The sequence below is a fragment of the Alligator mississippiensis genome, chromosome 15 (genome assembly GCF_030867095.1).
Source record: "Alligator mississippiensis isolate rAllMis1 chromosome 15, rAllMis1, whole genome shotgun sequence".
Lineage (NCBI taxonomy): Eukaryota > Metazoa > Chordata > Crocodylia > Alligatoridae > Alligator > Alligator mississippiensis.
Genome location: NC_081838.1, coordinates 1,041,443 through 1,069,327, shown reverse-complemented (window position 1 = coordinate 1,069,327; position 27,885 = coordinate 1,041,443). Strand labels below are relative to the sequence as shown.

The 27,885-nt window shown below is 59.1% G+C and overlaps 1 protein-coding gene across 1 annotated transcript; it reads left to right on the top strand.

Annotated features, from left to right (window-relative positions):
* The first annotated feature begins 35 nt into the window (after positions 1-35).
* Positions 36-24,506, top strand: TIMM50 (translocase of inner mitochondrial membrane 50). The gene is made up of 11 exons (XM_059719409.1): positions 36-245; positions 1,331-1,481; positions 3,038-3,069; positions 11,224-11,245; positions 17,720-17,778; positions 18,555-18,674; positions 19,651-19,755; positions 22,080-22,178; positions 22,936-23,092; positions 23,390-23,496; positions 23,828-24,506. The coding sequence occupies exons 1-11, from the start codon at positions 51-53 to the stop codon at positions 23,927-23,929; spliced, it is 1,149 nt and encodes a 382-aa protein (XP_059575392.1). The 5' UTR covers positions 36-50; the 3' UTR covers positions 23,930-24,506.
* The last annotated feature ends 3,379 nt before the right edge of the window (positions 24,507-27,885 follow it).

Here is a 27,885-nt window from a genome sequence, read left to right as displayed (position 1 = left end):
CCCTGATTGGCCCGGCGGCGCGTGCGCGGTGTGGGCCGGCGCGGGGCAAGATGGCGGCGGCGGTGGCGCGGGCGCTGAGGGGCTGCTGCCGGCGGTGGCGGGCGGCGCCGTGGCGGGCGCTGAGCGCGGGGCCGGCGCCGGGCTCGGGGGGCGCGGCGCACGTGGGGCCAGCGGTGGACGCGGGGCCGGCGCCGGGCGCGGGGCTCACGGGGGCGGTGCTGCAAGACAAGCTCCAGCGCCCGCAGGTGAGGAGTGGGCGGGGCCTGAGTGGGTGTGTGGTCTCGGTGGGGGCGGGGCCTGAGGGGGAGGGGCTGATTGGTTGGGGCGGGGCCTGAGGTGGGAAGTGATTGGCCATTGGGGAGGGGTTGATGGTGGGGTGTTTGAGGGGGCGTGGCCTGAAGGGAACTGATTGCTTGGGGACGGGGCTGGAAGGGGAGGGGCTCACCGATTGAGGGCGGGGCCTTCCTGATGGGGAGGGGCCAGTGATGGGTTGTCTGAGGGGGCGGGGCCTAAGAGGCGCAAACTGGGGGAGGGGCTCACTGATTGAGGTTGGGGCCTGAGGGGGCGTGGTTTCCCAATGGGCAGGGTCTGATGGTGGGGCCTGAGGGGGTGGGGCCTGAGGCCCCAGAAGTTGGAAGTGGGGGGCTAGAAGGCACCGCTGAGGTCATCGCCAGGGATCCTGGTTTTCTCTGATTTAAAAAAAAAAAAAAAATCCCCAATTTTCACGTTAAAAAAAGAACCCAAAATCCACATTTTTCCTTGATCAAAATGAAATCCCCCCTCTCTCTCTCAAATTAGGTTATTATTAGATTAAATGAGGCCAGATCCAGTTAATTGGTGGCCGTCCACCCGCAGGCCGGATCGAACGTGTTGGGGGGCTGGGCCCAGCCCTGCCCTGCCCTGCCCTGGGTTAACACGCAAGCTCCCGCTTGCTTGAATGGGGCAGCTAATTCCCTTTGTCATCACCCCGCAGACCGGGCTGTCTGCTTCCGCATTGATTCCCGCTTCATTCCCGACCCGGAGATGTCGCGAGAGCTGCCAAACCTGGCGAGTTTCCTGCTTGGAGTCACCGAGGGGCTCAGTGATGCGCTGGGTCTGCTCCCCGGCATGCTTAGGGGCTAACTGCTTTTCGTTCCTTTTACGAGGGTTTCTGTGAGAGGATCTGCCGTTGCCTCTGAGTGGCACGTAGAAAAGCCAATGGGATTCCCCCCCAGTAGAGGTTTTGAGGCTGGTAAGGGGGTTCATCGACTAGCATGGGATTCACGTGACTTCTTGCTGCCGCTAATTTTGATCTCTTTCCTTTTTCTCCTCCCCGCCGCAACGGGTGCAGACGACAGAGGGAGGAGACGGGAAAGACGCCGGCTCTGATGAGCAGCAGGAGAAAAAGAGGAAGGAAAACATAGCCTACGCCAAGAAGGTCGTGCTGCGGCTAGCAGGGCTGATGGGAGCCGGGAGCGGGCTAGCGATTATCTATGTCTTCGGTAAGTCCCGGCTGTACAGGCTGAGGTGACCGTATAGGAGCTGGGTGGACACGCGGCCTGTACCACCCATCTTCTGGAGCTGAAGTTTGGGTTTCCGGGGGCTGGTGGGGGGCTGCAGTCAAGCAGAGAGCGAGGACACAGGTGGTTGTTAGAAGGAGAGAGCTTCAGCTCTGCTGGGCAGCCGTCGGAAAGGCAGACTCGGGGATTATTAAGAAGGGAACGGGGAGCAAAGCCGGAAGTATCGCAGCGCCCCTTTGTACACCCGTGATGCACCCACACCTCCAGTACAGCACCCAGTTCTGGTCCTCGCACCTCCAAAAGGAAATAGAAGAGCTTGAGATGGTCCAGAGAAGGGCAGCAAGGTTGATCAGTGCGATGGGGAGAGACTAATGAGGCCAGGCCTGGTCTGTTCAGAAGAGAGATTCACAGGAGTTTAGGGCTGGAAGGGACCTCGTGAGATCATCGGGTCCAGCCCCCTGCTCCGGGCAGGAAAGTGTACAACACGGGGACAGGACGAGGGCTGACAACGTGTGAAGGGGGAGAGAGAGAGTCAACAGAGATCTATTCTGGGCTGTCTCCCCCCAGACAAGAGCAAGGGGTCACGGCATGCAAGGAGCAGGCCGGCCGTTTAAAACGACACCAGGCCATTCTTTTATAGATGGTATCTGTTCCATCCAGCGTGGGATGAAAGTGGGGAGCGGAGCTCGTGGGCACCAGATGTGGGGGGAGCGGAGAGTTTAGCCAGGTTCACAAAGGGCCTGGGCCCGTTTTTGGAGGAAAGGAGCATCAGGGGCTATTGAGCATGGCAGTGAGGGGCACGGCCTCTGTATCGGGACGCCCTGGACCTACAGAGCTGGAGGCTGCAAGGAAGAGAAGAAAAGCCCTGCTCAGACCCAGCCGCTCTCCCTTCCAGCAGTCGTACGTAACCCTCGCCACAAGTCGCTGTCTTGCTCTGTTGGACTGCCCGGCTGGGTTTCTAGCATGACGCCACGAATTGTGTGTGGCTACACGCGTGTGTATCTACATACATATGTACATGCATACACGCAGACACATATACAAGGGCATTTCCGAAAGTAGAGGCAGTTTCAAAATGCGTGCAACAAGGGAGAAACCACCTAGCAGCAGGGAACACGGATGCCCCCACTGACACGCTGCTTACAACTGCGTAGAGAAGGACGGTTTGGACAGGGCTGGTCCTGCCTCAGGCAGGGGGTTGGATTGGATGCAGCGTCCGGAGGTCTGTTCCAGCCCCGCTTCTCTCGTGTTTTTAACCCTGTGGATTCCTTTTAGACCCAGAGGGTTCAATCTCGTGTATTGTGTTGGCGCGCACATCAATGCTCACGTGGCCCCAGCAGCCCAGAGCGGCTCTCGAGGCACCCCGGGGTGCTCCTGGGCTCCTGGTTGAGCATCACTGCTCTCCAGCCCTTAGCTATCTGATTTTAGGTTGGAGGCTTCACACCTGTACCTGTGTGGCAGCCACCTGCTTTTCCTGACCTCTGCAGCCATTCGTGATGACACGGTGACTGATGTGGCTTTTCTCTCCCATTTCACAGGCAGCAACTCCTTGGATGAGCATGGGGCTAAGGTAAGGAGCTTTCTGCTTCCTTTGCATTTTGCGTCTTGATAATAAAAGAGGATTTTGTGGGGTCACAGAGAAAACCAGGATCCCTGCTTAAGAGATCGAAATGCTGGTGGGAGACAGTGATTACGCATCTGTGCTGTCTAGACTCAGCTTCCATTAAAACAGGCTTTTGGTACCTTGCCCTTGCTGCTGATTTTCCCTCTGATCCCTGCGTCTCAGTGCAACCCGTTAGCGCCAGCCCCTCCTTCTTAGTCTCATTTCCTTTCTTAGAGGGTCTTAAAACGCTGCTTGTTGTGTGGGTTGAAAATGCATGTAACATTTATAAGCAGCTGAGTGCTCCTGTATGGTGTTTTTTTTTGGTGGAAGCGGTGTTTCTGCTTGGAGAACTGGGTAGAAACCTGTTGAACCCTTTCTGGTAGCATCGGGGAGATGTAACCAGGATGCTTTGCATTGGAAAGTGTGTCTAGGTCTCTCCCTGTTGTATTTCAAGCACTTGGCTGCCAACTGGTGCAGTAGACTATAGAGCAGTGGGGCTGGAAGGGAGCTCCAGAGCTCACATCCAGTCCACCCCCTGCCTGAGGCAGGATCAGCCCTGTCCAAACCACCCCAGACGCATCCGTCATCTATGCTTTACGTGAGACGACTGTCAACCCTGACATAGCACAGACCTGACACCCAAACTTGCCCCAGGGAAAGCAGGGAGACCGCTGCAGCCAATGTCCCGCTCCTATGAAATGTTGTCAATAGATGCTCAAGGGATCCCAGGTAGAGGGCCCACCCCCTTTCCCCCCAGCAGCTCATATTAATCTGAGCATGGCATAAAATTCCTTCCTGGCCCAAATATGGTGTCAGGCTGAGCATGAGCAGAGGGGCAAGACCCTCTGGCCAGGACGCTCTGGATTTGGTGCCAGCAGGAGCATTGGCACAGCTCAGTTGCCGTCCCCTGCAGCCAGCACGTTTGGGGGAGGCTTAAAAACCCCCTGATACATGGAGCAGAAGGATGGTGGGGAACAACCAGCAAAGCCCGGAGGCCTGGGACACCCCCGTAGCAGAGCACAGGCATCACTGAGCCTGGATCACCCCGACCAGTGGCTGTCCAGCCTCTCCTTGAACCCCTCCAGGGATGGAGAGTCTGCAGCTTCCCTGGGTGTGTCTGTTCCATTGCTTCCCTGCTCTGACAGTGAAGAAGTGTTTCTGGATATCCAACCCAGGCTTGCTTTGCTGCAGCTTCAAGCCGTGGGTCTGTGTCCTCCTCTCTGCAGCAAGACAGAAAAGCTGCTTTCGTTCTTCTTACAGCAGCCCTTCAGGTGTTTGAAGCCTGCTCTCGTGTCTCCTCTTAAACACTTTTTCTGCCAGCAGAACATGCCCAGGTCCTTCAGGCTTTCCTTGTAGGACTTGCTTTCCAAGCCTTTGATCATCTTTGTTGTCTCTACACCCTCTATCTTCTCCACGTCCTTTATAAAATGTGGAGCCCAAAACGGCACACGGTATCCAGACAAGGTCTGACCGAGGCTGAGCAGAATCATAGAAAATGAGGGCTGGAAGGGGCTTCAGGAGGTCACATCTAGTCCAACCCCCTGCTCCAAGCAGGACCAGCCCCAACTGCATCATCCCACCCAAGGCTGTGTCTACCTGGGTCTTCAACACCTCCAAGGATGGAGACTGCACCACCTCTCTAGGTAACTTGTTCCAGTGCTTCACCACTTTCCTAGTGGGAGAGTTTTTCCTAATAACTCTGCTTTCCCATAGCACTACCATCCAGCCAGGTGGCCTGCGTTTGGTATTTGTGCTTTTGATTACCCTCCTGCAGTGAAACACCTTGCATTTGTCTTCAGGGAACCTCAATAAAAGAGATCACTCCAGAAAAATCCCCCATCCATTTCTGGGAGTTCACCTTGCAGGCTTTTCTCTTTCCCTCCCAGAGGGATGTTCCTCTTGATTCCCAGATCTCCTCTCGCCTGTTTTACAGGAGAGTGTTTGATATGCAACAGAAGCTGCTGAGGAAATTAGGTGCAAATTGCTGGGCTGGTCACGCATATGGAAGGGTATTATGATTTTTTTTTTTTTGAAGTGCCTCTTGGCTTCCTGGCTTCTCTTTCAATTCAGGCATCATTTGATGTCCCCATTCCTCACCTGGCTGTGAATAGCAGCTAATTGTCATAAGGGAAGTGCTGGGCACACTCCCCCATGTCCTCAGGTGAGCAATTTCTCACTGCTAGGAAGTCCTACACCTTACACACTTCTCTCACCTCACTGCCAAGGGCCCTTCTCACTTTGGCAGGCAGCGGGTTTCCCTGGTGAGGGCACATGCCATGTGCTCTGTACCTGCTAGAGGCAGCCATGCTAACAAGCCCCTTGCAGCCATACAGTGACAGGATGTGTCATTAGAGATGGTTACATACTGCCTTGATCCTGCCTCCGGGCTCGCAGGGTGGATGTTCTGACCTGCCTCTCTCTCTCTGTCTGCTAATGATTTGTCTGCTGGGAGTTTCTCTCCCTCCCACTTCATCTTCCCACATCTACCAGCCCTTCTTAACTACTTTCTTTTCTCCTCGGATCCAAAGAAGGAGGCTCTGTATTGAAAAACTTGGCTAACTTTTATCCCAGCTGTGCAACTAGTCCAATAAAAGAAATCAACCCCCAAAAATCCCTGCCTCTGGACACCACAGTAAGGGTTCACAGCCGGTTAGGGATTATCAATAACCCCATTGTTAGGGATTATTAAAAAGGGAATTAGGAGACAGAAGAAAGGATTGTGATGTCCCTTTATAAATCCTTGGTGTCCACACCTTGAATACTGTGCCCAGCTCTGGTCCCTGCACCTCCAGCAGGAGAGAGAGAAACCAGAGAAGGGCAGCAAGGGTGACAGGTGCTCCGGAGGGGCTTCCCCAGGGGGAGAGATTAATGAGGCCTGTTCAGTTTAGAAAAGAGATGGTTGAGGAGGGGACGTGATAAAGATGTACAACCTGCTGAATGGTTTGTCCTAGTGGACTCCAAGTTGAACATGAGCCGGCAGTGTGACGAAGCCATCAGAAAAGCCAATGGCACTTTATCGTGCATCAGCAGATGCATGACAAATAGGTCCAGGGAGGTGATACTTCCCCTCTATCGGGCGCTGGTCAGACCGCAGTTGGAGTACTGCATGCAATTCTGGGCGCCACACTTCAAGAAGGATGCGGATAACCTGGAGAGGGTACAGCGAAGGGCAACTCGTATGGTCAAGGGCCTGCAGACCAAGCCCTACGAGGAGAGACTAGAGAAACTGGACCTTTTCAGCCTCCACAAGAGAAGGGTGAGAGGCGACCTTGTGGCTGCCTATAAGTTCATCACGGGGGCACAGAAGGGAATTGGTGAGGATTTATTCACCAAGGCGCCCCCGGGGGTTACAAGAAACAATGGCCACAAGCTAGCAGAGAGCAGATTTAGACTGGACATTAGGAAGAACTTCTTCACAGTTCAAGTGGCCAAGGTCTGGAATGGGCTCCCAAGGGAGGTGGTGCTCTCCCCTACCCTGGGGGTCTTCAAGAGGAGGTTGGATAGGCATCTAGCTGGGGTCATCTAGACCCAGCACTCTTTCCTGCTTATGCAGGGGGTCGGACTCGATGATCTATCGAGGTCCCTTCCGACCCTAACAACATCTATGAAACATCTATGAAACCTGCTGAATGGTGAAGAGAAAGTCGGTAGGGATTTATTATTATGGCCTGTCTCTCACCAGACGAGAATGAGGGGTCACAACATGACAGTAGTAGGTAGCAAGTTAAAAATGAACACAAGGACCTGGCGTGGAATTAAAGGATGGAGCTCGAGGGCACCAGATGTGGGGGCAGCTGTGAGTTCAGGCAGATTCAGAAAAGGACTGGGCACGTTCTTGGAGGCAAGGGGCATCGGGAGCTAGTGAGCAGGGGAGTGCGGGGCACGGCCTCCGAATCGGAACATCTTGGGCCCTAAATGGCTGCAAGGGAGAGAGGAACGAGGTGGGGGACCCTGCTCAGACCCACCGCTCTCCCTTCCAGCCTCTGCGCGACACGGGAGACCGGGCAGGGTCCGACCCAGAACACGGCAGCTCTTATGACTGCAGATAAAGAAGCGGGTTCCTCTCTGGGCATCTCAGCTGCGTAGCAAGTTTCTGGTCTTCCTGGGGTAGTTTGGACAGTACTTCCCAGGCTGATCCTGCCTCGGGTAGGGGTTGGATAAGATGAGCTCTGGAGGCCGCCTCCAGCCCCACTTCTCTCTGACTGTGACTCTGAGAAGGAATAATCTTGACATTCTTCTGTCTTGGCCCTCTCTGGGTCTGTCTAGCTATTCACGGAGAGAGGCAGCGAATGGCTTCAACCCCCCAGTGGCTCGTTGTCTGCTGCTCTTTGACACAGCTGCTGACCTGCATCTCTCTGGGCTGTCGCTCCTTTGCCCTCCTGCTCTATAAACCCTTCTTAATGAGCACTGCTTCCTCCAGTGTCATATTCATGCCTTCCCCACAGAGCAAATGGGGCTGCTGCGGGCACACTTCGCACCTCCCCGAGAGGCGCATGGCGTTGCCTAAGTGAATCTGGGCCGTCTGGGCTATAAACAGGGAGAGCTTTGATCTGCTGCTTTTCCCACGTGGCTTGTAGATTGAGCTTCCTCTGTCTCATTGTTATGGCCCCAAGAAAAGCTTCCTTTTTCCACCGGAGCTTTTGAAACCTCACACACGCGTGTTAAACACCCGGCTTACTTGAAAAGATGGTTCGCAGGAGCAAAGACGACAGCACTGGAGAGGCGGGGGGATGCAGGGAGGAACCCCACCCCAGAGCAGAGAAGCAGCATGAAGAGCTGATCTTTCCACCAGATGTGGAGAGGTGGCAGCCAGGGCACAAACTCTCTCCCCAGTGGGGTACGGGAGTGGGAAAAACAACACCAGAAAAGCCTGGGAAGTGCCAGAAAAGCAGGGAAAGGCATGTGAGGAATCCCAGCGGCTCTTCCACAGATGGGCCTGTCCTTACAGCAGCAGTTGCACCCTACATATTTATTTGCTGCTGTGATTTATTGACTAACCAAGATGGGAGCCTCCTGGTGACCTGGAAACCATTGTCCCGAAGTCACCGTTATCATTGCTCCCTTTGGTACTGGGGAAGTTTCTCTCCCCGGCCCAGTCTTGCGTGCAGCCCCTTGCGTTAAGGCTAGTTTCCGATTGTGGCAAGCTCTTGAGAGAGAGAGATGAGTTTTGGCCCCGTTGCACTGTCCTTGTTCCTCCTCTTCACTGGGGGTTCAGTAGTCAAGGCTGTGAAAGGCAGCAGAGGATGTTTCTTAAGGGTAAGATGGACCCAGCTGGGGAGATCTGCCATGGGCTCGATGCACTGAGACATGGGAAAGCAAAGGAGGGATAGTTAACTACTCTCAGGTTTTCTCCAGCGCTCCACAGGCGTTCAGAGAAGAGTCGCCTCATTCCCTTGAATGCTCAGAGCTGTTCAGGGTTGTTGGGGAGTCCCAAACACCCCTCGCCCCTTGTCGTACATCCCCAGCACAACACGTCTCCTCCCAGATCCTTTGCTCCCACCGGCTCAGTCTGGATCCCAACCATCAGCACGTGAGAGAAGGCGGATGGTGAGGGGCAGTTTCAAAAGAGCAGAGATGCAGAGGCCATGGATCATGTGCAAGCCTAATTAGGTGACCCCAGGAAAGAACAAGGGGTGCAGGTCGTGACTCAGTTTCCCTGCTCTCTTGGCCAAGAGATCATTCTCTCAGAGACATGGGCAGGAGTACAGACCTTGGGACTGGAACTGTATAAAACTCCTTCACACCAAGACGAGAGGGGCTGAGTCTGGAACTTGTCTTGCCCCATGAGGATGGATTCAGAGGGGCCTGAGACCTCCCACCCACTAGTGAGGATGTCTCTGTATTGTCTGCTGGTGGTATCCCAGTAAACCAGCATCTGGTTCGGAGGAACTTGCTTTGGCTTCTCTTGTCCTTCTCTGGAGAGTCATCCTGGGCCTGTTGCTGTCTCCCTCCGCTGTCTCCCAAGAACGGAGTTGCTCTGTTTGAGGATTTCCCCTGGGTCCCCAGCCTTGCGGGAGCTGCCTCTCCAGCGGCATCTCAGGTGGACAGGTATCGACAGGCCAGACAGAGCCAGAAAGGGTCCTGCATGGGCCCCCCCGGCCAGTGCTGATAGCAGGACTTGCATCCAGCTAGGATCTAGGGCAGGCGTAGTCCCCTGCCACCTCCTCGGCGTCTTCCAGAGACTGCTCTTAATGCCAGGCTCTAGTGTGCTGGAAGTCGGGAAGGGGCTTACTCCCTGCAGCTGACCCGTCTTGGCCTACCAGGACCCTTGCGTGCTTAGGGGGTAGCTTGGGTCTCCCCAGCTCTATCCTTTTCCTGCTAGAGGCTGCATCTCCCCAGACTAACATGGGGCTCTCTGGAAACCAGCAGTTCTTGACCTTTGTAGACCCAAGGTGCACTTTTGGAAACAGTCAGCTCTATTTCCATTGTTTTGGGTTTTTTTTTTACTACAGGACAACTAATAAAGTGATTTATCTGTTGCAAAGAGCTGGGCAAGACCCTAGTAGGGCAGAACAGTGTGGATTCCTGTCGCAAATCTCTAGGTTTAGCTTGCGACTGATCTATGCGCACCTTGCAGTGCTGACCATGGAAGGGTCTCAAGGCACCCCAGGGTGCTGCATCTCCCCCTCCCCGGCTAAGAATCATTGCTGGAAAACCTGGCTCTCCTCCCTGCTCTGAGGCAGGCTCCTGGTATTTGCGCCTGGCTTTTCTGCTGCCTCGCCAGTGCCTCTCCCTAGATGGTGCCATCATACCGCCTCGCGCTTGTCTGGGCCCCGGGCCCCCTCCCAGCTTGCGGGCAAACAAACCCCTTGCTGTAAAGGTGTCTGAAGGCTGATGAGGTCCCACCAGGCAGCCACGGGACGTCGTGGGAGCAGATGGGTTGTGCAGCTGGCTTGTCTCAACTCCCCTCGTTTCTCCCGCTCCCTTTGCCCTACCAGGAGGATGGGGCATGATCACTGGTGCGGGATGATCTTGGCGTGGCGATGCCTGTGCTTTGCTTTGGGGATTTCCCAGGCTTCTGGGCTTTGCTGGTTGCCCCCCACCCTTTGCAGCTACAGGTGTCAGGGGGTTTTAAATCCCCCCAGAGGTGCTGGGTGCTGCTGCAGCCCAGGCTGGGGATGGGCACTGGGCTGTGCCAATGCTTCTGGTGGGATCAACCCTGCAGGGTCCTGGCTGGAGGGTCTCCCCTGCGCTCAGGCTCAGACCGATGTTGCATTGGGGGCAGGAAGGAATTGTCCAGCTTGACACAGACTTGGGGGCGGGGGGGATTGCCTTCCTCTGTAAGAGGGGCATGGCATGCATTGCTGTAGCTGGACCAGGAGAGTGGGGGCGGGGCGGGGGGGTAGGGGCTGAACTCCCAGCCCAGCCCTAATCCTTCCATCGTGACAGGTCGGTGACTGTCTGTTCCTAAACCTTGCCCTAGCTTCCCAAGCAAGAGGGGTCTGGGGCTAGCAGTGACTGGAGCTTGCACAGACCGGGAGATGGTCCCCTGCCCTTCAGCCTAGCTGGGGGCAGCCAAAGGGCACACGTATCAACTCCTGGTTCCTCCCTCCCGGCCCCTGAAACCCACATCATCAGTGGGACCCCATTGTAGGGCCGACCAGGGGGAGCCCAGACCTCCCTGGACCTGCTCCTGCTGGGCAGTGAATTCCCGTCCCCGGGGAACCCCGCTCTCCTCCTTGTTCCCCAGCCCTTCCCATTGTACGAATGCAGCGGAGCGATGGTGGAAGTCGTCGGCTCTTCCAGGGCATTCCCATGCTGCTCTGCTTTTCCCGTGTCTCTCGGCTGTATTGTCACGGGTGTAATTTTGGCTGCTGGTTAGTTCAAATATTTTCCTCCAGGTCAGGTCTCCGCTGTGATTGCATGCAGTATTTCCACAGGTGGTGACTTCCCTGTCTGCTTTCCCTCTGTGTTGTCTGACGTCACGTCAAGCTGGATGGTCGTTGTACTAAGCGGGTGGACAATGGATTTGTCTGGGCTGGTTTGGACAGGGTGATGATGGGGGTCGAACTGGACGTGACCTCTGCGGGGGTCAACCCTGCTGCTGTCCCTCCAGGCTGGGGAATATCATGGAGGCCGTCAGGCCTGGACTAACCCGCTTTCTCTCTCTTTTCCCTGCAGATTCCAGATGAATTCGATAACGGTGAGTAGAGGTTGAGTTTGGCCTGTTTCTTCCTGGCTGATAAATTTGGGGGTGGTGATGGGGGGCAAGGGGTGGGGGTGGGACTCGGCACTTGTTGCTTCTATATGTGTTGGCTCAAGAACACGGGTGACAGGTGAGTGGGGTGATGGTCTTCGCCCTCCAAGCTGGGATGCACCTCCTGCCTGTCCCCAGCAGCTCCCAATCAGGGAGCGACCGACTGGGGAAACACCCATGCACACGCACTTGCGTGTGCAAGTGGGCGTGGGCACAGCCCAGAAGCCCCAGGCTGGGTATCTTCCCAGAGAACAGGCTCCGTTCCCCTGGGATTGGGCTTTAGACCCTTGCCAAACCCATCTGTAATGTAGCAGTGCCTTGGGAAGGATGTCGAGGTTGCCTGCTCCCATAAAGCATTGAGGTGCCCAAATCCCTTTGACCTTAGAGCTGAATGAATAGGTGGGAACCCAGGCCCCCCGACTGGTTCTGGGCCTGGCAGCTTTGGTTTGTCCTCAGTGGAAGCAGGAGGTCCCCATTTCAGGAGCAGAACTGGCCACGGAGAGTTGTAGCCCAGCAAAGCTGATTCAGTCCAAAACACCGAGCAGTAGAAACACCACTGGCTGTTTTCCAGTCTCGCTCTCTTCCCCTCTCTCCCAAACATTGGTGCCGTCTCCTCTCCCGGGCTGGGTTCGTGATGGGTTACTGCCATAATACTCACCGGCTTTTCCTCCAGCCCACTTCGGGCCCGCCTGCCTGAGAAATCACTTGGAGAGGGGAGTTTGCTATGCTTTAGATGCTCTGCGCCATCTTTGGCAGGCGCCAGATGTCTCAGCTTGAGGTCCTTGGCTCCGCTTTGAAAGCAGAGATCTCTGCCAGCGTCTGTGTGGAGAATCAGGCCGGGTCATTAGCGTGCCGCAACTTCACAGCTCCAAGTATCTGGGCACAGCACGCCCAAAGTTTCATGGAAGAAGCTGCGAGTTGCCTAGAAGAAAGTTGCATTGGAGAGACCGTGGGCTTATAGGAAGGCAGGGCTGGAAGAGACCTCACGGGCTCATCTAATCCAGGCTAATTAACAACTGTTACCAATGCACTAACGAATGAATCCTCAGTTCCATCTGAAACCTGGGACAGGAGCAAGCTGAAGAAAGGCAAAATGATTTCCCCATGCCAGTATTTCTGGGCCTCAAGTCTAACGTGGGGAACCGTGAGTCTCAAAAGCTTGAGAACCGCTGCTCTAACTGCTAGATCCCACTACTCCCCCTGGCCAGGGGCTTCCAGCTGGGAGCTTTGGACTGGCGATGATGGATTGCCCAGGCTGTGAGCCGAGCTGCTGCCCTCCCCCAGAGGCAAAACTTGTTTGCTTCCCTGGGGCTGATTTTTTCTCACCTGCTCGTGGGTCTGGGAGAGAGGAAGGGGGTCGTCCCGCTGGGTTTATGATGCCGGGCGGGTTGGGAGCCTCCACGGGCAGTTGCAGCTGCTGTTTGGAAGCGTTCCCACCCCCATCCCCTCCCCAGCTTGGAGCCGGGCAGCCTGGAAACTGCTCTTCACAGCTGGACACCTGTGGTGGGGCTGGAGGAAAACCCCTCTGGAGCCTTTATGCAAGACCCTACCAGCGCATTGCATTATCCCCGGATTTGTGCCGTGGCCTCTGGTGCCTGGAGGGGATTTCTGAGCCAGGAGCTGAAGTCCAGGAAAAAGCAAAACCCTGTTTAAGCAAGGAGAGCTTGAAGGGAGGAGAGGGATTGACCTACTGGGCACTGGAGAGTGATGCTGTTGGTGGAGCCAGCGCTCCAGCTCTTCTGGGGTAACTGCCCACGTGGATGCTCAGACCCTGCAGGGAACGAGAGCGGGCACGTGGCCACAGACCCCAGAGTAGGCAACACACTGCCAAGGCCAGCCTGCTATGAGCTAACCCGGTGCTTTTATGGCAAAAGAAGGCAGCAGCCTCCTGCAGAAGTGTCCCTTGCAAATCCAGGGCAGTGATTCTCCCGGCCCTGGGGCCAGTTCAGGGCCCCACACTTCCAGGAGGAGGTGGACACATTGGATAGAGTCCAGCGGAGAGGGACACAAGTGATGAGGGACCTGGGGCTGGAAGAGTATGGAGAAGAGGAGACCAAGGGAGGATTTGATCCCAGCCTTGGAGTGATCACAGAGAGGGTGAGGACAGGCTTTTCTCCGTGGCCGTTGGGGACAGCTGCAGCAAGGAAAACTGAGGCTGGAGAGGAGGAGGAACGTCCTGTGTCCAGTAGGGGACTGGACTGGACTGGACGTCCTTGCAGGGTCCCTTCCAGCCCAACTTGCCTGTGAGCCTAAACCTTGGGGTGCGGCATCACTGCCATTGTGCCCTGCTGTTCCCGCGTTAATTAGTTTCGGTTTAAGGTCCTCATTAACCCCAGGCAAATTGGTAAGGAGCCAGCAGCTGAAGGGGCCAGAGGCCTCCTGCCTGGAGAGCAGCTCGCTGATTCCCACCCATTTCCATCACCCCATTTTATAGCCAGCTGCAAACGCATCCATGGCATGCGCTTGGCCAGGGAGGTGGGGGGCAATGACAGCCATGATGGGGGGTGACACCTGTCAATCAAGCAGCTGCTGAATTTCTGCTGACCCCGTGGGGTGATTCCCAATCCCCAGACCTTTTAAGAAGTTCTTTGTCCCCTTGAACCTCTGCTAATTGCATCTTTATTTAATGGTTAACGAGCGCTTTTTTTAGCGAGCCTGACTTGTGTGACTTTGCGGGACAGGGCAGATTGGCACCTTATAGACCAGCTAAACCAGAGGCACATAACATTGGAGGCCCGATTTCAGTGGACATCTGCACGCTGTCCTCCACTGAAATGTGGGCCAGCGCTGTACCATGGAAGGAGCGTGAGGGTCCACAGGACATAGGTGAGGCCCGCTGTAGCCTGGCAGCCCCCAAGGGCACCGGGCTTTAGGACGGGCAGGGGGTGTTAGTAGCAGCCTTCAGCTCCCTGCAGGGTGGATCCAGAGAGGATGGAGCTGGGCTGTTCTCAGTGGTGGCAGATGACAGAAGGAGCAATGGGCTCAAGTTGCATCAGTGACTCTTTGTTCTTCTTTCCCGCTCTGTAACAGCTGGAAGTGCACGAGTATCAGCAGCGGGCACAGGGTGGGGGGTGACTGCATGGGAGGCTCTGAGACCACCATCAGCCAAGCCTCAGTGCTCTGCGAGGAAATTGCTCCCAGGCCCTTCTCTCCCCGGCCGTGAGTCTGCTTTCTGCTTCTCATCCCAGCTGTGGACATCTCCAAGCCCTTGCTCTACCCCGGCCAGGGAATAGCACTCTCTGTGCCCGGCCAAAGCCTTTCAAGTCTCAAATCTGCACTTCCAGGTGTCCTTCCCCAGGCTCACGGCTTTGGGCAAGAAGCTCGTGAGTCGGGGAAAGCCCGACAATATGTTAACGCTTTGTTGAAGCCCTGACGTCGGTGGCAACAGGCCAGGCCTGCGGGGGTCTCCTTGAGCCCCCCTGGCTACAGAAGTGGGAGGAATATCCAGCTGCTTTGCAATCCCCGCTGCTAAAAAGGGGCCACGGTGGGACCAGCTGCCCTGAGCAGATGCAGCGACACATTGTGTGTGTGTGTGGGGGGGGGGGGCATACATCTCGTGTCCAGGCCGGGAGGTCACTCCGGGCTCGTGTCGGGGATTCAGGGGAGGGGGGTTGACCGTGCTTGTCCTCCAGGCATTGCTGGAAGGGGGTGTAATGGGGTGCTGGGGGTGGTGCCAGGCCCCTCAGCCCACCCCTAAGGCCGTCAGTTTTCCCGATGCTGGCGGGAATGGAACAGCGGGGCGCTGGAGCAGGGAAGGGCGTGTGGGTCCTGGGGGCAGAGGGGTGCGCATAGGTTTCTGTCTCTACCCTCCCCATATCGGTCCTTCGGACCCCCCCACTCTTCAATCCATTTGGAAGGGCCCTGGCCTGCAGCTGTCTCCTGTAGCGCCGCGACTGCAGCGCCCGATTCCGGGGGCTGCCTCCAGCCACGGCAGGTGCATGCAAGGGACGTGCCTTCGGCTGGGAGCGTCCCCTCGTCCTCCGAGACCCTCTGGCTTCATGGTGCCAGCTCTTGGAGACCTGGCTGGGGGGAGGAAGGGGGTTATATCAGAGGGACTGCGATGTGCTCAGCACATCAATCCCCCACGTGTGTTCCTGCCCCTAAAAACAGAAGGGCAGATGGAAGTCGGCGTTAATACATCTCCAAGGGCTGGGAAGCGGAGCCCATGGGGGGGCTTTGTCTGCTCATGGGACCCCCGAGGGCGCCTGTATTGGGCGGGGGGGGGGGGGGTGGGCTCCAGCCAGGGGCTTGCAGGCGCTTTTCACCTGCTCCCTTCGGCCTGGCATATGTCCCGATTTAAAAGCCATTCTTCAGTCAGCGGCTCATTGTCGAGCACAATAGAGCCTGCGCCCCCCTCCTTTCTTCTCTCTTGCTCGCTCACTCGCTCTCTCCAAATCTACAGCTAGTTCGCCAAGCTTTTTCTCTTCGGTTTTGAAGCCCAACAGGGTGGGGCGAAAGTTGTTTAACTTCCCCCCACCCCCAGCCATCGCCCCTTCATGGGATCATAGGACATGAGGGTTGGACCGGGACCTCTGGAGTCACATCTAGTCCAACCCCTGCTCAGAGCAAGACCAGCCCCAGCTACATCATCCCAGCCAAGGCTTTGTCTACCCGGGTCTTCAACACCTCCCAGGATGGAGGCTCCACCACCTCTCTGGGTAACCTGTCCCAGTGCTTCACCCCCCTCCTCATGAGAGAGTTTTTCCTAATATCCAACCTCAACCTCCCTTGCTGCAGCCTGAGCCCATTGCTCCTTGTCCTGTTGTCTGCCCCCACTGAGACCAGCCCAACTCCATCCTCTTTGCAACCTCCCTGCAGGGAGTTGAAGGCTGCTATCAAATCCCCCCTCGGTCATCTGTTCTCCAAACTAATTAAGCCCAGTTCCCTCAAAGAGTTGAGTATTAATGAGGGGTGCTTGGCACCTAACAAGGGGGGACCTTGAGTATAAAAAAAAAAATGGAGAGCCGCTGGCTTAGAGCCTCAGAGGCGGAAGATGGAACAAGGAGCAATGGGCTCAAGTTGCAGCAAGGAAAGTTGAGGTTGGATATTAATAAAAACTTTCTCAAGAAGAGGGTGGTGAAGTGCTGGAACGGGCTCCCCAGAGAGGTGGTGGAGTCTCCATCCTTGGAGGTTTTAACCTTGACAAAGCCCTGGCTGGGATGATGTAGTTAGGACTGGTCCTGTTTGCAGCAAGAGTTGGACTTGATGTGACCCCCTGAGGTTCCTTCCAGCCTTCGTTGTCAGTGGTTCTATATTTCGAAGTCTCCCAAGCCCCAGGGACCTCCCCAAAAAATGCTACCAGGGTGTGCAAAAGGCCCTGTTTGCTCCCAAAAGGTCGTTCATTGTCACTCCCACAGCGCTGTCCCGTTTTGCAGTGAGGGGTCAGCTAGCAGCCAAGTCCCACCTTCAAAGCTGAGCCCAACTTGGCTGGATAAACTCCAGGGATGCATTTCAAAGAGAAAAAGCATCCTTATTTGTTTAATTCCCTCCCTCTGGAGGATTTTTAAACTGTTTTTTTCTGAGCAGGGCTGTGATCAGATTCCACTGGATTGGCTCTGGAACGGATGCCTGAATCCTGCTCTCTCTGCCGCCCCCCGGCACCATCCAGCCCAGCTGCTCGCCCACATTATCATCACAATCGCCCCCAAACGCCGTCCTATTCAGGGTGCTGGCCTGTGATTGATTAACTGTACAACTTCTGTTTGAATAACCCCAGCCATGGCCCGGACAGCCAAGCCCTCGTCTCCAAGGGGTGGTTAAGCGTTTCAGTCGCACGCTCTCCGAGGCCTGACCCCTGCACGGGACCCTCGGAAGAGCTGGAGGGCCGGGGATTAAGGAATCCATTAGTAATCCGGTGGCGTGGCGGCTGGGTGGGGGATGCTCCCCGCGTGCATCAGCTGGCTGGGATTGCCAGACAGCGTCCCACGCTTCGTGTGCTGCGCATCAGGAGATAGCGGTTGCGTTTGCCTGGGAGGGGTGTTTTCCTAGACATCTGCTTTGTAGATACCGAAGGCGTGCATGAAACGAGAGCTGTCTCATAACAGCCATGTGCTGGGTCCCAGTGTCTTGTGTCCTGCGGAGGCTGGAAGGGAGCTTGAATTGGGTCTCTGGGGCTGGGGGCAAGCATCATTTAAGAGCGAGCAGCCCTAATAGGCTCCAGGACTAATGAGATGTTGCCTCGCACTTGGTCACAAGGTTGCTGTGTAAGGTCTCCATCCCCCCATCACCTGAGCAGCTCCCAGCTACGGGGAATGTCAGCCAGCTCCCCAGGTTGCAGAGGAGGAAAACGAGGCCGTGTAGGCAGCGTGGTGCCAATCACCTGCAAGGCAGCTGAGACTGGACCCCAGAGGCCTCCACACATCTCCCTGCCACGGGTAGACCCCCCCACCCCACCCACAGCTTTCCCCTTTTGTCTTGCAGACCCCGTGGTGCTGCAGCAGGTCCGAAGGACGCATAAATACTTCAAAGACTACTGGCAGGTGAGTCGAGGCCCCGGGTCCCTCCCTGGACGGGGAGCGGGGGGCGCAATCCTGCCTCCCCTCTCCTTAAACTGCCCGAGGTGGAGCTGAGCACAGCAGCTGGGACATTGTACTGGATTTGTGTGGTGCTGGCTCCCTCCAGTCATCTCCAAGCACTTTGTGACGTGGGTGGGGGTCTTCCTCACATCTAGTCCAGCCCCCCCCCCTTTCTGCTCCATGCATCAGGGGGCTTTTAAGCCTCCCACCACAAGGGTGTTGGCTGCAGCCCGGGATGGGGCTGGGCTCGGCCAATGCTCCTGCTGGCACCAGCCCCACAGGGTCCTGGCCGGAGGGTCTTGCCCCCGTGCTCAGGCTCAGCCCCACGCAGCACTGGGGGCAGGAAGGGATTTCCCCCCTGCTCATACTGGTCTGAACTGGGGGTTTTGCCTTCCTCTGGGGGCCAAAGATAGGGTCAGAAAGGGGTCCTGCCTTCAGCACACCCCCCCACCCCCCAAACACCGATCAGCTCAGGAGGCCTCCGCCATCCTCGGACATCCGTTACACTGGGGGCTCTTTGTGGGGGGTCAGAGAGGTCTGAAGTACTGGTTATTGGGCTACTTCTGACAGGAGCCGGGGGAGGGCAGCAGCTTTACAGGGGGCTTCTCAGCCTTTGAGCTGTGCCAGCCGGTCATGGGGGGGCGGGGGGGCGCACGAGGGGATGAGCCAGCCGTGGGGTGAAGGGGAAGGGGTGAAGCAACCGGCCTCTGATGCCCCCTCCCGGCCTCTCTGCCCTTCAGATGATCATCGAGCCCATGAGTCCCAAGCTGCTCCCGGACCCCCTCAAGGAGCCATACTACCAGCCCCCCTACACCCTGGTCATCGAGCTCATAGACGTCCTGCTGCGCCCTGAGTGGTCGGTAAGGCCTCGTCCGCTCCGGGGGGAGGCGGCTGTAGCTCAGCGGGGAGCCGACCTGTTTGGTGGGTGGGCTGCTTATTAGCCCTGCGCCCTCCCTGGGTGGCACTCTGATCTCCTTCCACTGTCCAGTCTGCTGCTCTGCTATCTGCCCCCTGCCCTTTCCGCTGCTTTGGTTTCGGCTCCCAGCCCTATGCCACCTTCCTGGTCCGTTGCTTTGCTTTCCGCTACCTGTCCTATGTTCCCTGCCCCACCTGCTGCCCTGCTCTGCTTTCTGCTCCCTGCCTTGTGCCTCTTGTCCCATCCGCTGCTCTTCAAGTGTGCCCCCCATTCTCCCGTGTCCAGCGGCGAGCAGAGGCTGGAAGGGAGAGTGACTGGGTCTGACCAGGGTTTTCCCCTGTTCCTCTCCCCACAGGCTCCTCCCTTTCACCCCACGCTGCGGGGAAACGACCGTCCTGGCGTTAAACTGTCACCTTGCTCGTTTTACGCCATGACCCCTCTTTCTTGTCTGGCAAGAGACAGCCCAGCATAAATCCCTAGTGATTTTCTCTTCACCCCTTAGGATGTTGCCGTGTCCCTCCTGGAGCATCTGTCTTCTAACCTGACCAGGCCTGGCCTCAGTCTCTCCTCGTAGGGAAGCCGCAAACCATCCTTGCTGTCCTTCTGAACCAAACAGGCCTGACCTCGTTAGTCTCCCCTCCCAGGGAACCCCCTCCATAGCACCCATCATCCTTGCTGCCCCTCTCTGGACCTCTTCCAGCTCTTCTGTATAACTGAAGGCTTGTATTGTTTGGGCGGGGGGGTCTGTAGTGAAGCGCCCGGCCCCGTGACCCTACTTCCCAGCCCTCTGGCTGCAAGTCACGAGCTCTTGGCCGCTTCCCTGGCAGACAGCACGAGCCTTGCTCCCATCCTCCTGGACCTAGTGCCATCTTTTTTCACGGCCTCTTCTCTGTGTTTCTTCTTCCTTCCTTTGCCCCCAGCTTGGCACCGGCTGGCGCTTCAAAAAGCGGCCTGGCATCGACAGCCTGCTGCAGCAGTTGGCACCGCTGTACGAAATCGTTGTCTTCACGTCCGAGACGGGCATGGTGAGTGAGGCAGGGCCCCGGGGTCCCGCCGGAGTTGGGTCCTCCTGCGGGTGCAGCCGGCAGGTCCTGCTGATGTCGGGGTGGGGAGAACAGAGCTCTTGTGTGTCTCCATAACAGCCAGAGAAGGCTGCGGGGTGTGGGGATGCGAGTCTGCTCAGGTCCAGTGCATCCTCAAGCGTCTCTTCTTAACTGAACAGACCTGGTCTCTTTAGTCTCTCCTCATTGGGGAACATGAGAGAAGTGACTCCCGCTCTATCCAGCACCAAGGAGGCCTCCCCTGGAGCGCTGGGTCCAGATAGGGGCCCTGCGCTTCCAGGAGGAGGTGGACAGACTGGAAAGAGTGTCAAATGGGACGATGGGCCTGAGGGGGTGGAAAGCTGGAATTGCTCAAGGGATTGAGCGTGGAGAAGAGGAGACCGGGGGGGGGGATTTGAACCCAGCCTTCAAGGGCGATGGCAGAGAGGATGAACACAGGCTTTTCTCTGTGGTTGCAGGGAACAGGAGCAGGGGCAATGGCCTTGAGCTGCAGGAGGGGAAACTGAGGCTGGAGAGGAGGCGGAACATCCTGCCTCTGAGTGTGGTCCAGCATGGGAATGGGGCATCTCCATCCCTGGACATGTCCAAGAGCAGGCTGGACAGACTGGGGTGGTTTAGTCAGGGATGAAGCTGCCTGAGCTGGGGCCCAGACTAGACGAGATGTCACGAGGTCCCTTCCAGCCGGGCGCTCCTAGGAGCGTTGAGATTTCAGCCCAGCACGGGGTGGTTACGTCTCTCTGGACACCCCTCCCTGAACAGCTCACAGGCGGGTGGCCGTGCTGGAGTGTGCCCCTGCCTATTTGAATATGTATGGACCCCGGCTTCTCCATTGAGCCTGTTTAATCGGAGCTATTGCCGTGCTAATCTGGTGGCACTAAAGGGCACCTGCCAAAGCCGGGCTGCCGAAGAGCGAGTGTCTGGGCAGGGACCTCCTAGAAGCTGCCCACCCTGGCCGGAGGCAGAGCTGAGATTCTCTCTGCCGCACTGCTGGAGGTCCCTGGGGTTTGCTGCGAACCCAGCCCGGCGTTACCCTGGGGACAGCTGCAGCGTGAGAAAGTGAGAAATGCAGCCAGGCCTGTGCCTGCCTTTGTGTTGCTCCTCTCCTGCGACTTTTCCAGTCTCTGTGGACTCGTTGGCGTCTGGGCAGGGGGGTGGTTTGTGGTGCAAACTGCCATGTTTGGCCCGAGACATTGAGTTACGTAAGTGCCATGGACCGGGTCAGACCCCAGGTCCGTCCTGCCCAGTCTCCTGTGTCACGGTGGCAGAGAGCGGCGCTGGAAGGGAGAGTGACTGAGTCTGAGCAGGGTTTTCTCTTCCCCTCGCGCCCATTAAGGATCCACCCCCCGATGCCCCTTTCCCCCCAACACGAGCCCAGCCCCCGGGTGGATCTAGCTGAACTCTCCGCTCCCCCCACGCCCGATGCCCACGAGCTCCCCCCTTTCACCCCACGCGGGAGGAAACAACTGTCCTGGTGTTGGTGTTACACTGCCGGCCTGCTCGTTTCATGCTGGGACTCCTCGGCCTTGCCTGGTGAGAGACACCCCAGAATCAGTCTCTGACTCTCAGTATATTATAAACCCTCATCCTGTCCCTCTCCAGCATCTCTCTCCTGACCTGACCAGGCCTGGCCTCGTTCCTCTTGCCTAGCGAAGCCCCTTCCTTACCATGGAGCATCCTTGCTGCCCTCCCTGGACCGTCTGTATGTGATGGACCTGGAATAGGGTTAGAGGACCCAATAATCCGCTTTACCCGCAGGGAGGAACGAACACCCGGGATCTAGTATATGCAGTGGAGGACTCTCCGTGTGGCTGCCTTTGCCAGTGGCAAACGCTCTTTTAGCAATATCATAAAGTGTCAGTATTTGGCCTGAAAAAATCCTCCTTCTAGCTCACCTCAAAGACTCGGGTGAAATACAGATGCAGTGTGGCGGGGGTTGCCCCAGCTTGCTCCCTTTTCCAGCCTGCTTTATGCATAGGCTGGTTCCCGGTTTCCTCGGCCTTTACAGACTCCAGGGCTCTCCTTGGAAAAAGCCAGCGCCAACGGCAAATTCGGGGAGCAGCTCTTCTGTTGCAGAGAGCTCCGCGAGGCCAGAGGGTTTGGAGGCCGCGTGAATCGCGGTGTTGGCTTCCTCAGCCGTGCACAGCACCCTTCAAAGAGCAAGGTGCCGCGGCACCCGGCTGAGAGTCTCCAGGCTGGTTCTGCCCCTTGGGGAGTCGTGTGATCGGATCCCTCCGGTCTTCTCCGGACTCAGCGCTTCCCCTTTTCCCCTTCTCTCTCCCCCACTGCAGACGGCGTTCCCCCTCATCGACAACGTGGACCCCCACGGCTTCATCTCCTACCGACTCTTCCGGGACGCCACCCACTACGTGGACGGGCACCACGTGAAGGTACGACTCCCCGGGGATGGGGGGGGGGGCTTTCCTCCACCGCGCGCGCCTGGAGTGTCACCGTGAATGCCTCCAAGTGAAAGGCTGCACCTTGGCTCTCCCCCCTGCCCCCCACGCTGGGTGTTGGAGCCTTTGGGAGCCTAAACCCCCTCCCCCTGCCAGCGTCCTGCTCCCAGGCTCTGGCATTCGAGTTCCTCGGCAGAGCCCGACCGCTCCACTTCGCTGCGAACCGTCTGTCTCTCCGCTCCCCCCGTCACCTTCCATCTGCTGTCGGGGGCTCCGGGGCCTCCTTTTCTCTCCGGCTTGTTTTGATTGTGAGGGATTGGGGCTGGGGGCAGCTGGTGGGGTGGGAGGGGGTGTTTGCTGCTGGGATGTGCTGGCGCGGGGAGGGAAGCCCTCAGCAAGGCTGATCTGACTGCTGGAGGGATCTTTTGGGGTCCCAGCGCAGCCCAGCATTTTGGGGACCTCCCCCTCCTCCATATCTCTGGGCAAGGGGCTCTTCTCTGATGCCAGCCCCCCCTCCCCCACCAGCTAGGACATCCGGGGAGGAGGCCTGAATCCACTGTGACCGTCTCCGGTGCCTGGTCACTTCTGCCCGGGGTCACACAGGGCTGGAGGCTTTTTGGGGGGTAGGTATCCCCCCATGCCTCACTCTGGCAAGAAAACGGGAAGGGGGGGCTACCTCCTTGCCAGGCCTTGTGCCCGGAGCCGGATCTGATGCTCACTGCCCCTTGTCTCCATCTCTCTTACCCCACAGGATATCTCGTGCCTGAACAGGGACCCGGCTAAGGTGGTGGTGGTGGACTGCAAGAAGGAAGCCTTTCACCTGCAGCCGTTCAATGGCCTGGCCCTCAAGAAGTGGGACGGGAACTCAGAGGACAGGACCCTCTACGACCTCACTGCCTTCCTCAAGAGTGAGCTAGGGGAGCCGGGGTTGCAGCCAGGAGCGGGGTGGGAGGTGTTTCTGTTCCTAGCCCCGCTGTCCAGGGGTCACTGTTAGGGGCGGCAAGGGGAGGGGGTCATCTCGGTGCTGAGGTGAGGGATGGGGGGGCACCCCTCTGCTTCCAGGGCTCTGCCCAAGGGGGTCACTGGGGTGCCAGGGAGGGAGCAGGCGGTGCCTCGGTTTACACCCCCTGCCCCGGGAATGGGAGGGGGCTGCAGGAGACGGGTCCCTTCTGGGGATGCCTGACCCGGCCCCGGTCGCCTTGCAGCCATCGCCCTGAGCAGCGTGGAGGATGTGCGGACGGTGCTGGAGAACTACTCGCTGGAGGACGACCCCCTGGAAGCCTTCAAGCGCCGGCAGTCGCAGCTGGAGCAGGTGAGAGCATCCGGGGCGGGGGTGTGTGTGTATCTCGCGTGCGGGGGCCTGGCAGGTGGGGGGGCACAGAGCAGTACTTTGCCATGGGGGGGGCAGGGGCAGTGATGCTGGCTGTTGAGGGAAACCGAGGCAGAGCTGAGAGTAGACCCCAGAAGTCTCCAGTCCAGTGAACTCCACCACCCCTGGCTCTGGAGCCCTTCGCATCTCTGCCACCGACTCCCCAAGCAGGCTCGGTCATGGCTCTTCCCTCCACACTGATCCCCACCCCCACGGGGGTAGGCTGGTGCCAGAGCCCCCTTCCCACCCCGCCTCCTCTCCCACTTCCCTGCAGGAAGAGCAGCAGCGTCTGGCCGACCTCTCCAGGACCAAGAAGCAGCAGCTGTTCCTGGGCTCTCTGACCAGCCGCCTCTGGCCCCGCTCCAAGCAGCAGTGACCCCGCTCTGGGGAGGACCCCCGGAGGCACCCCCGAGGCAGGTAGGGGGCCGCGAAGACCTGCCCCCTCCCCTCATCAGCTCCAGCCACAGCCTCCCATTGGACTCCATGTGGACTTGGTGTCTGGGGGGTCTCCCCCACGCCTGGATCTGCAGTGGCCCAGCAGGGGCAGGACAAAGCGGGGGCTCCTCACCTCCCACCCCCCGTGGGGCACGGACTGCTCTTGGGAAGCACCGGGAGACACCGGACCCTCCACATGCGCCTGTTCTATGGGGGGGTGCGGATCCATGCTCCCCACGGACAAGGAGCAGTGCATTGTGGGAAGGCAAATGCAGATATCCCCTTCCACCTCTTTTGACCCCCCCTTTCCCCCCTCTCCCCCCCATGACCCATTCCTGGACCTGGTTTCCCTGCCCCCGCCCAGGTCCCTGATCCCCCGACCAGCCTGGGATCCAGTGATGTGGGGGGGGGGCTTGGGCTGCTGCTGCCAGCCTCAGAGCAAGGGGGGTGTGGGGGGGCCCTGCAGCACCCCCCCATCACTGTAACCCTAAGGGTGAGAATAAACCCATCACTGAGGACCCACTGTCGCCGGCTCATTGCAGCCCAGCAAGGGGGCTTCCACCCCCACCCGCCCCAGAGCGATAAGTCCCCCCCTCCTGGGATGTTATATGGGGGGGTGGGGAGCTGTGGTGGGATGTTCACCCGTCACAGCCAGGCCTGGCCCTGGGGGGGGATCTTCCGAGGGTCCTTTCTCATGATCCCAGGACCCCCTGTCTACCCCAGATCCCCCATGATTCAGCCTCCCTGGAGGCCAGGCCTCTCTTATCCCTCCCCTTTTCCATCCAAAGGGGCGGGCGGGTCCCCAAACTGAACTGCCTGGAATGGGGCAGGTGAGAGCCCGGTGCCCCCTGACAGCTGGCAAGGGGCCTGCATGATTCTTTTTCAGCCAAAATCGGGCTCCCTGCAGGGGTGGAGCTGCCCCCGGCAGTGCCCGTCCCTGGGGAGGGCGAGTGTGGGCGACGGGCCCTTCCCCTCTTTTCATGGGGTCTTTTTTGGGGGAAGCGGGCTGCTGACCCAGGTCCGGGCCTGGCTCCGGGGCATCTTTGCACCCTCTTTTTCTCTCCCGTGTGCACTAGGCCGCAGGGTAGGGGCTCGAGGAGGGAAGGAAGGCGGTGGCGGAGGCTGGGACAGGGCCTGACTCCTCAGTCATGACCCCTCGTCCTGCTTTGAGCTGGGCCCCCTGCGCTGGGTGCTGCACGTGCCCAGGCTCAACTGGGTCCAGTCCCCCCCACACTCCTACCCTGTGTCCCAGACTATTGGCAACTGGGGCTGCTTGGTTTGCTTGGGGGGGTGCTCTGGGTACACCTGTGCCTCAGTTTCCCTCTGCACTGAGGGGACTAATTATGAAGCTGACTCAATAGCCAGGTGCTATAGGGGGGCTTGACATGGGGAGGTGCCCCCCACGCCAGTCACCCGGGGGCGACGGAGAGCTGAACTTGGGTCCTATCACCAGCCAGGGGGGGGCATAGCCTGGGCTGGGGGGGGGGGGGGTGTGACTTTTCTCCCCTTGGTGTGATAAAGGGGGGAGGGGAGGCTCCCAGGGACCATGTGTCCAGGTGTGAACAAGTGTGTCAGGGAAAGGGGGGGGGCTTCACACCTCCAGGATTTTATAGTGCCCCCTGCCCTGCCCTTGTGGGGGGAGCAGAACCCGCTCCTGCTGCGAAACCATGGGGGGGGGGGCTGATCCTGGTACCCCAGACCCATTTCATTCGAGGGGGGCAGAGGTCCCTGCCACCCCAGGCCCCCCCCAGCTCCTGTCAAGGCTGGTGCCCCCTGCTTTGCTTGCCAGGGTCAGGTTGAGGGGGGCTGCCAGGGGGTTTGGAGCTGTACCCCCCAGCCTGGAGCAGAGGGAGACTCCAGGCTGCCCGGGGGTCCTGGCAGAGCCCCAGCAGTACTCTGATCCCACAGGCTCCCCCACCTGGAGCACCCCGATTGGAGGGCTGCCGGCTTTGGGGTCCAGCCCCCCCAAATCTCAGGCACGCTCGGGGGGGGGGACACCTGAACCCCCCACAAATCTCCGGTGTGCTTTGCTGTGGGAGCAGTCAGACCCCACGTGCCCCTGGGGTGCTGTGGCCGGGGTCACCCCGATGTGCCTGCTCCAGGGTGACCCCAGCCCCTCCTGCTCCAAGCAGGGCCAGAGCATGCCTGTGCCTCAGTGATCCCCTCTGCGAAATGGGCATGTGGCAAAAGCCCTCTGCGTCCCGATGCTCTCCAGGCAGGGGGGGCTGGGTGGGACCGGGGGCCCGGATCCGGGCTCGCGGGGCGGGGCTGGGGGCGGGGCCAGCCCGGCCCCGGGCTACAAAGGCGGCGGAGCCGGGGCGGGCCCGCACTCCGCCGGGAGCGCACCATGGCCCGGCCGCTGCGGCTCGCGCTGCTCTGCGCCCAGCTGGTGAGCGCGGCCCCGGCGGGGGGGCTCGGCTTCCTCCAGGAGTCAGGGCTGGGGCGAGGGGCCGGGGTCTCCCCCCAGCGGGGGTCGGGGTCGGGCCCCTCCAGCGTGGGCTCTCCTAGGCGGGATCGGGGCCGTTTGGGGGGGATCCCTGGCGGAGCTGCTGGCTGGAGGGACCAGGATCGGGTCCCTCGGAGCCCGGCTGGGGGGTCCGGGGGGTCGCGGGTATTGGGGATGGGGCCAGTGCGGACCCCGCCTGGGGGTGGGAAGACACGTGTATCCTGGGGGTGACCCCCATACCCTTCCCCGTGCCAGGCCTGCCCAGTGAGGACCCCCTACCCCCCCCACAAAACCCCCCCCCGCTAGGATACCCCCTTTACTGTGCTGCCCCCCTACAAGGACCCCTCCTTTGCTGTTGACCCCCTTAGAGACCCCCCCTCTTCTGTGGTGTCCCCCATAACCCCCCATGCCTTCTGGGCCCCCCCTGCACCACCCTTGGAGGCCCCCCTTTGCCGGGACTCCCCTGTACTCCCTCTGGGCCCCCCCAGGGTCCCCCACACCCCTTGTCTCTCCCACCCCCTGTGCTGGGACCCCCTTTACCCCCCTACAAGGACCCCCTCTGCTGCCCCCCCACATCCTGCCTCCGGGACCCCCCTGCTGTGACCCCCTATAACCGTCCCAGCACCTCCCTGCAGGCCTTCTCCCTCCATGACCCCCCACTCCCTCGTAACTCCACTCTATGACCCTGCCCCCCCCGGTCCCTTGTGACCCCCCCTTTAATATTCCCCCCCACAGCCTTGTTATAGGGGCCCCAGCCCGGGGGGGGGGGGGAATTAACCCATCCCTGGCCATATGAGGACTGGGGGGGCTGGCCCAGTGAGCATCAAACCTCAGAGGGCTTTGTCATGCACCCATTTCACAGATGGGAACACTGAGGCATATGGCAGCAGTGGGGCGATCCCAGCGTGGTTAGTGGGGGAGTCTGTTAGCTGGTAGACCCCTCATGCCTGTTGCTCCCCCCCCCTCCCAACCTCCCCCCAAACCACAGGGCACCTTCTCCCTCATCATTGAGGCGCGGCCGGCTGAAGACCTGGAGCCCCCCACAGGTGAGCGAGACCTGCCCCGTGCCCCTGGGGGGGGACCCCAAAGTTGGAGGGGGCTGGCGTGGTGTTATTACTGCTGGGGGTGGGTCTGGGAGTTGGATAACAGCCCTACTACCGCTGGGCCCCGTGCTCCCGCAGGCCCCGACCCCGAGCTGCTCGGTGCCATGGCGGTGGCGCGGGCTGGGGGGTGGGCGCTGCACCTGCGCTGCCTGCCCCATGGCCGTGGCCCCCCCTGCACCCCGCCACGCCGAGCCCCCCGCCACGCGCCCCTTGACTGCGGCCCCCTGCGTGAGTATCCTGGCCCCCCGTGCCCTGGGGACAGCCCCCCCAGGTCCTGGGGACCCCCCAGGCACCCCCTGTCCCCAGTTCCCTGAGGCATGGGCTCTAGGAGGGTGCAGGGGGGTACCC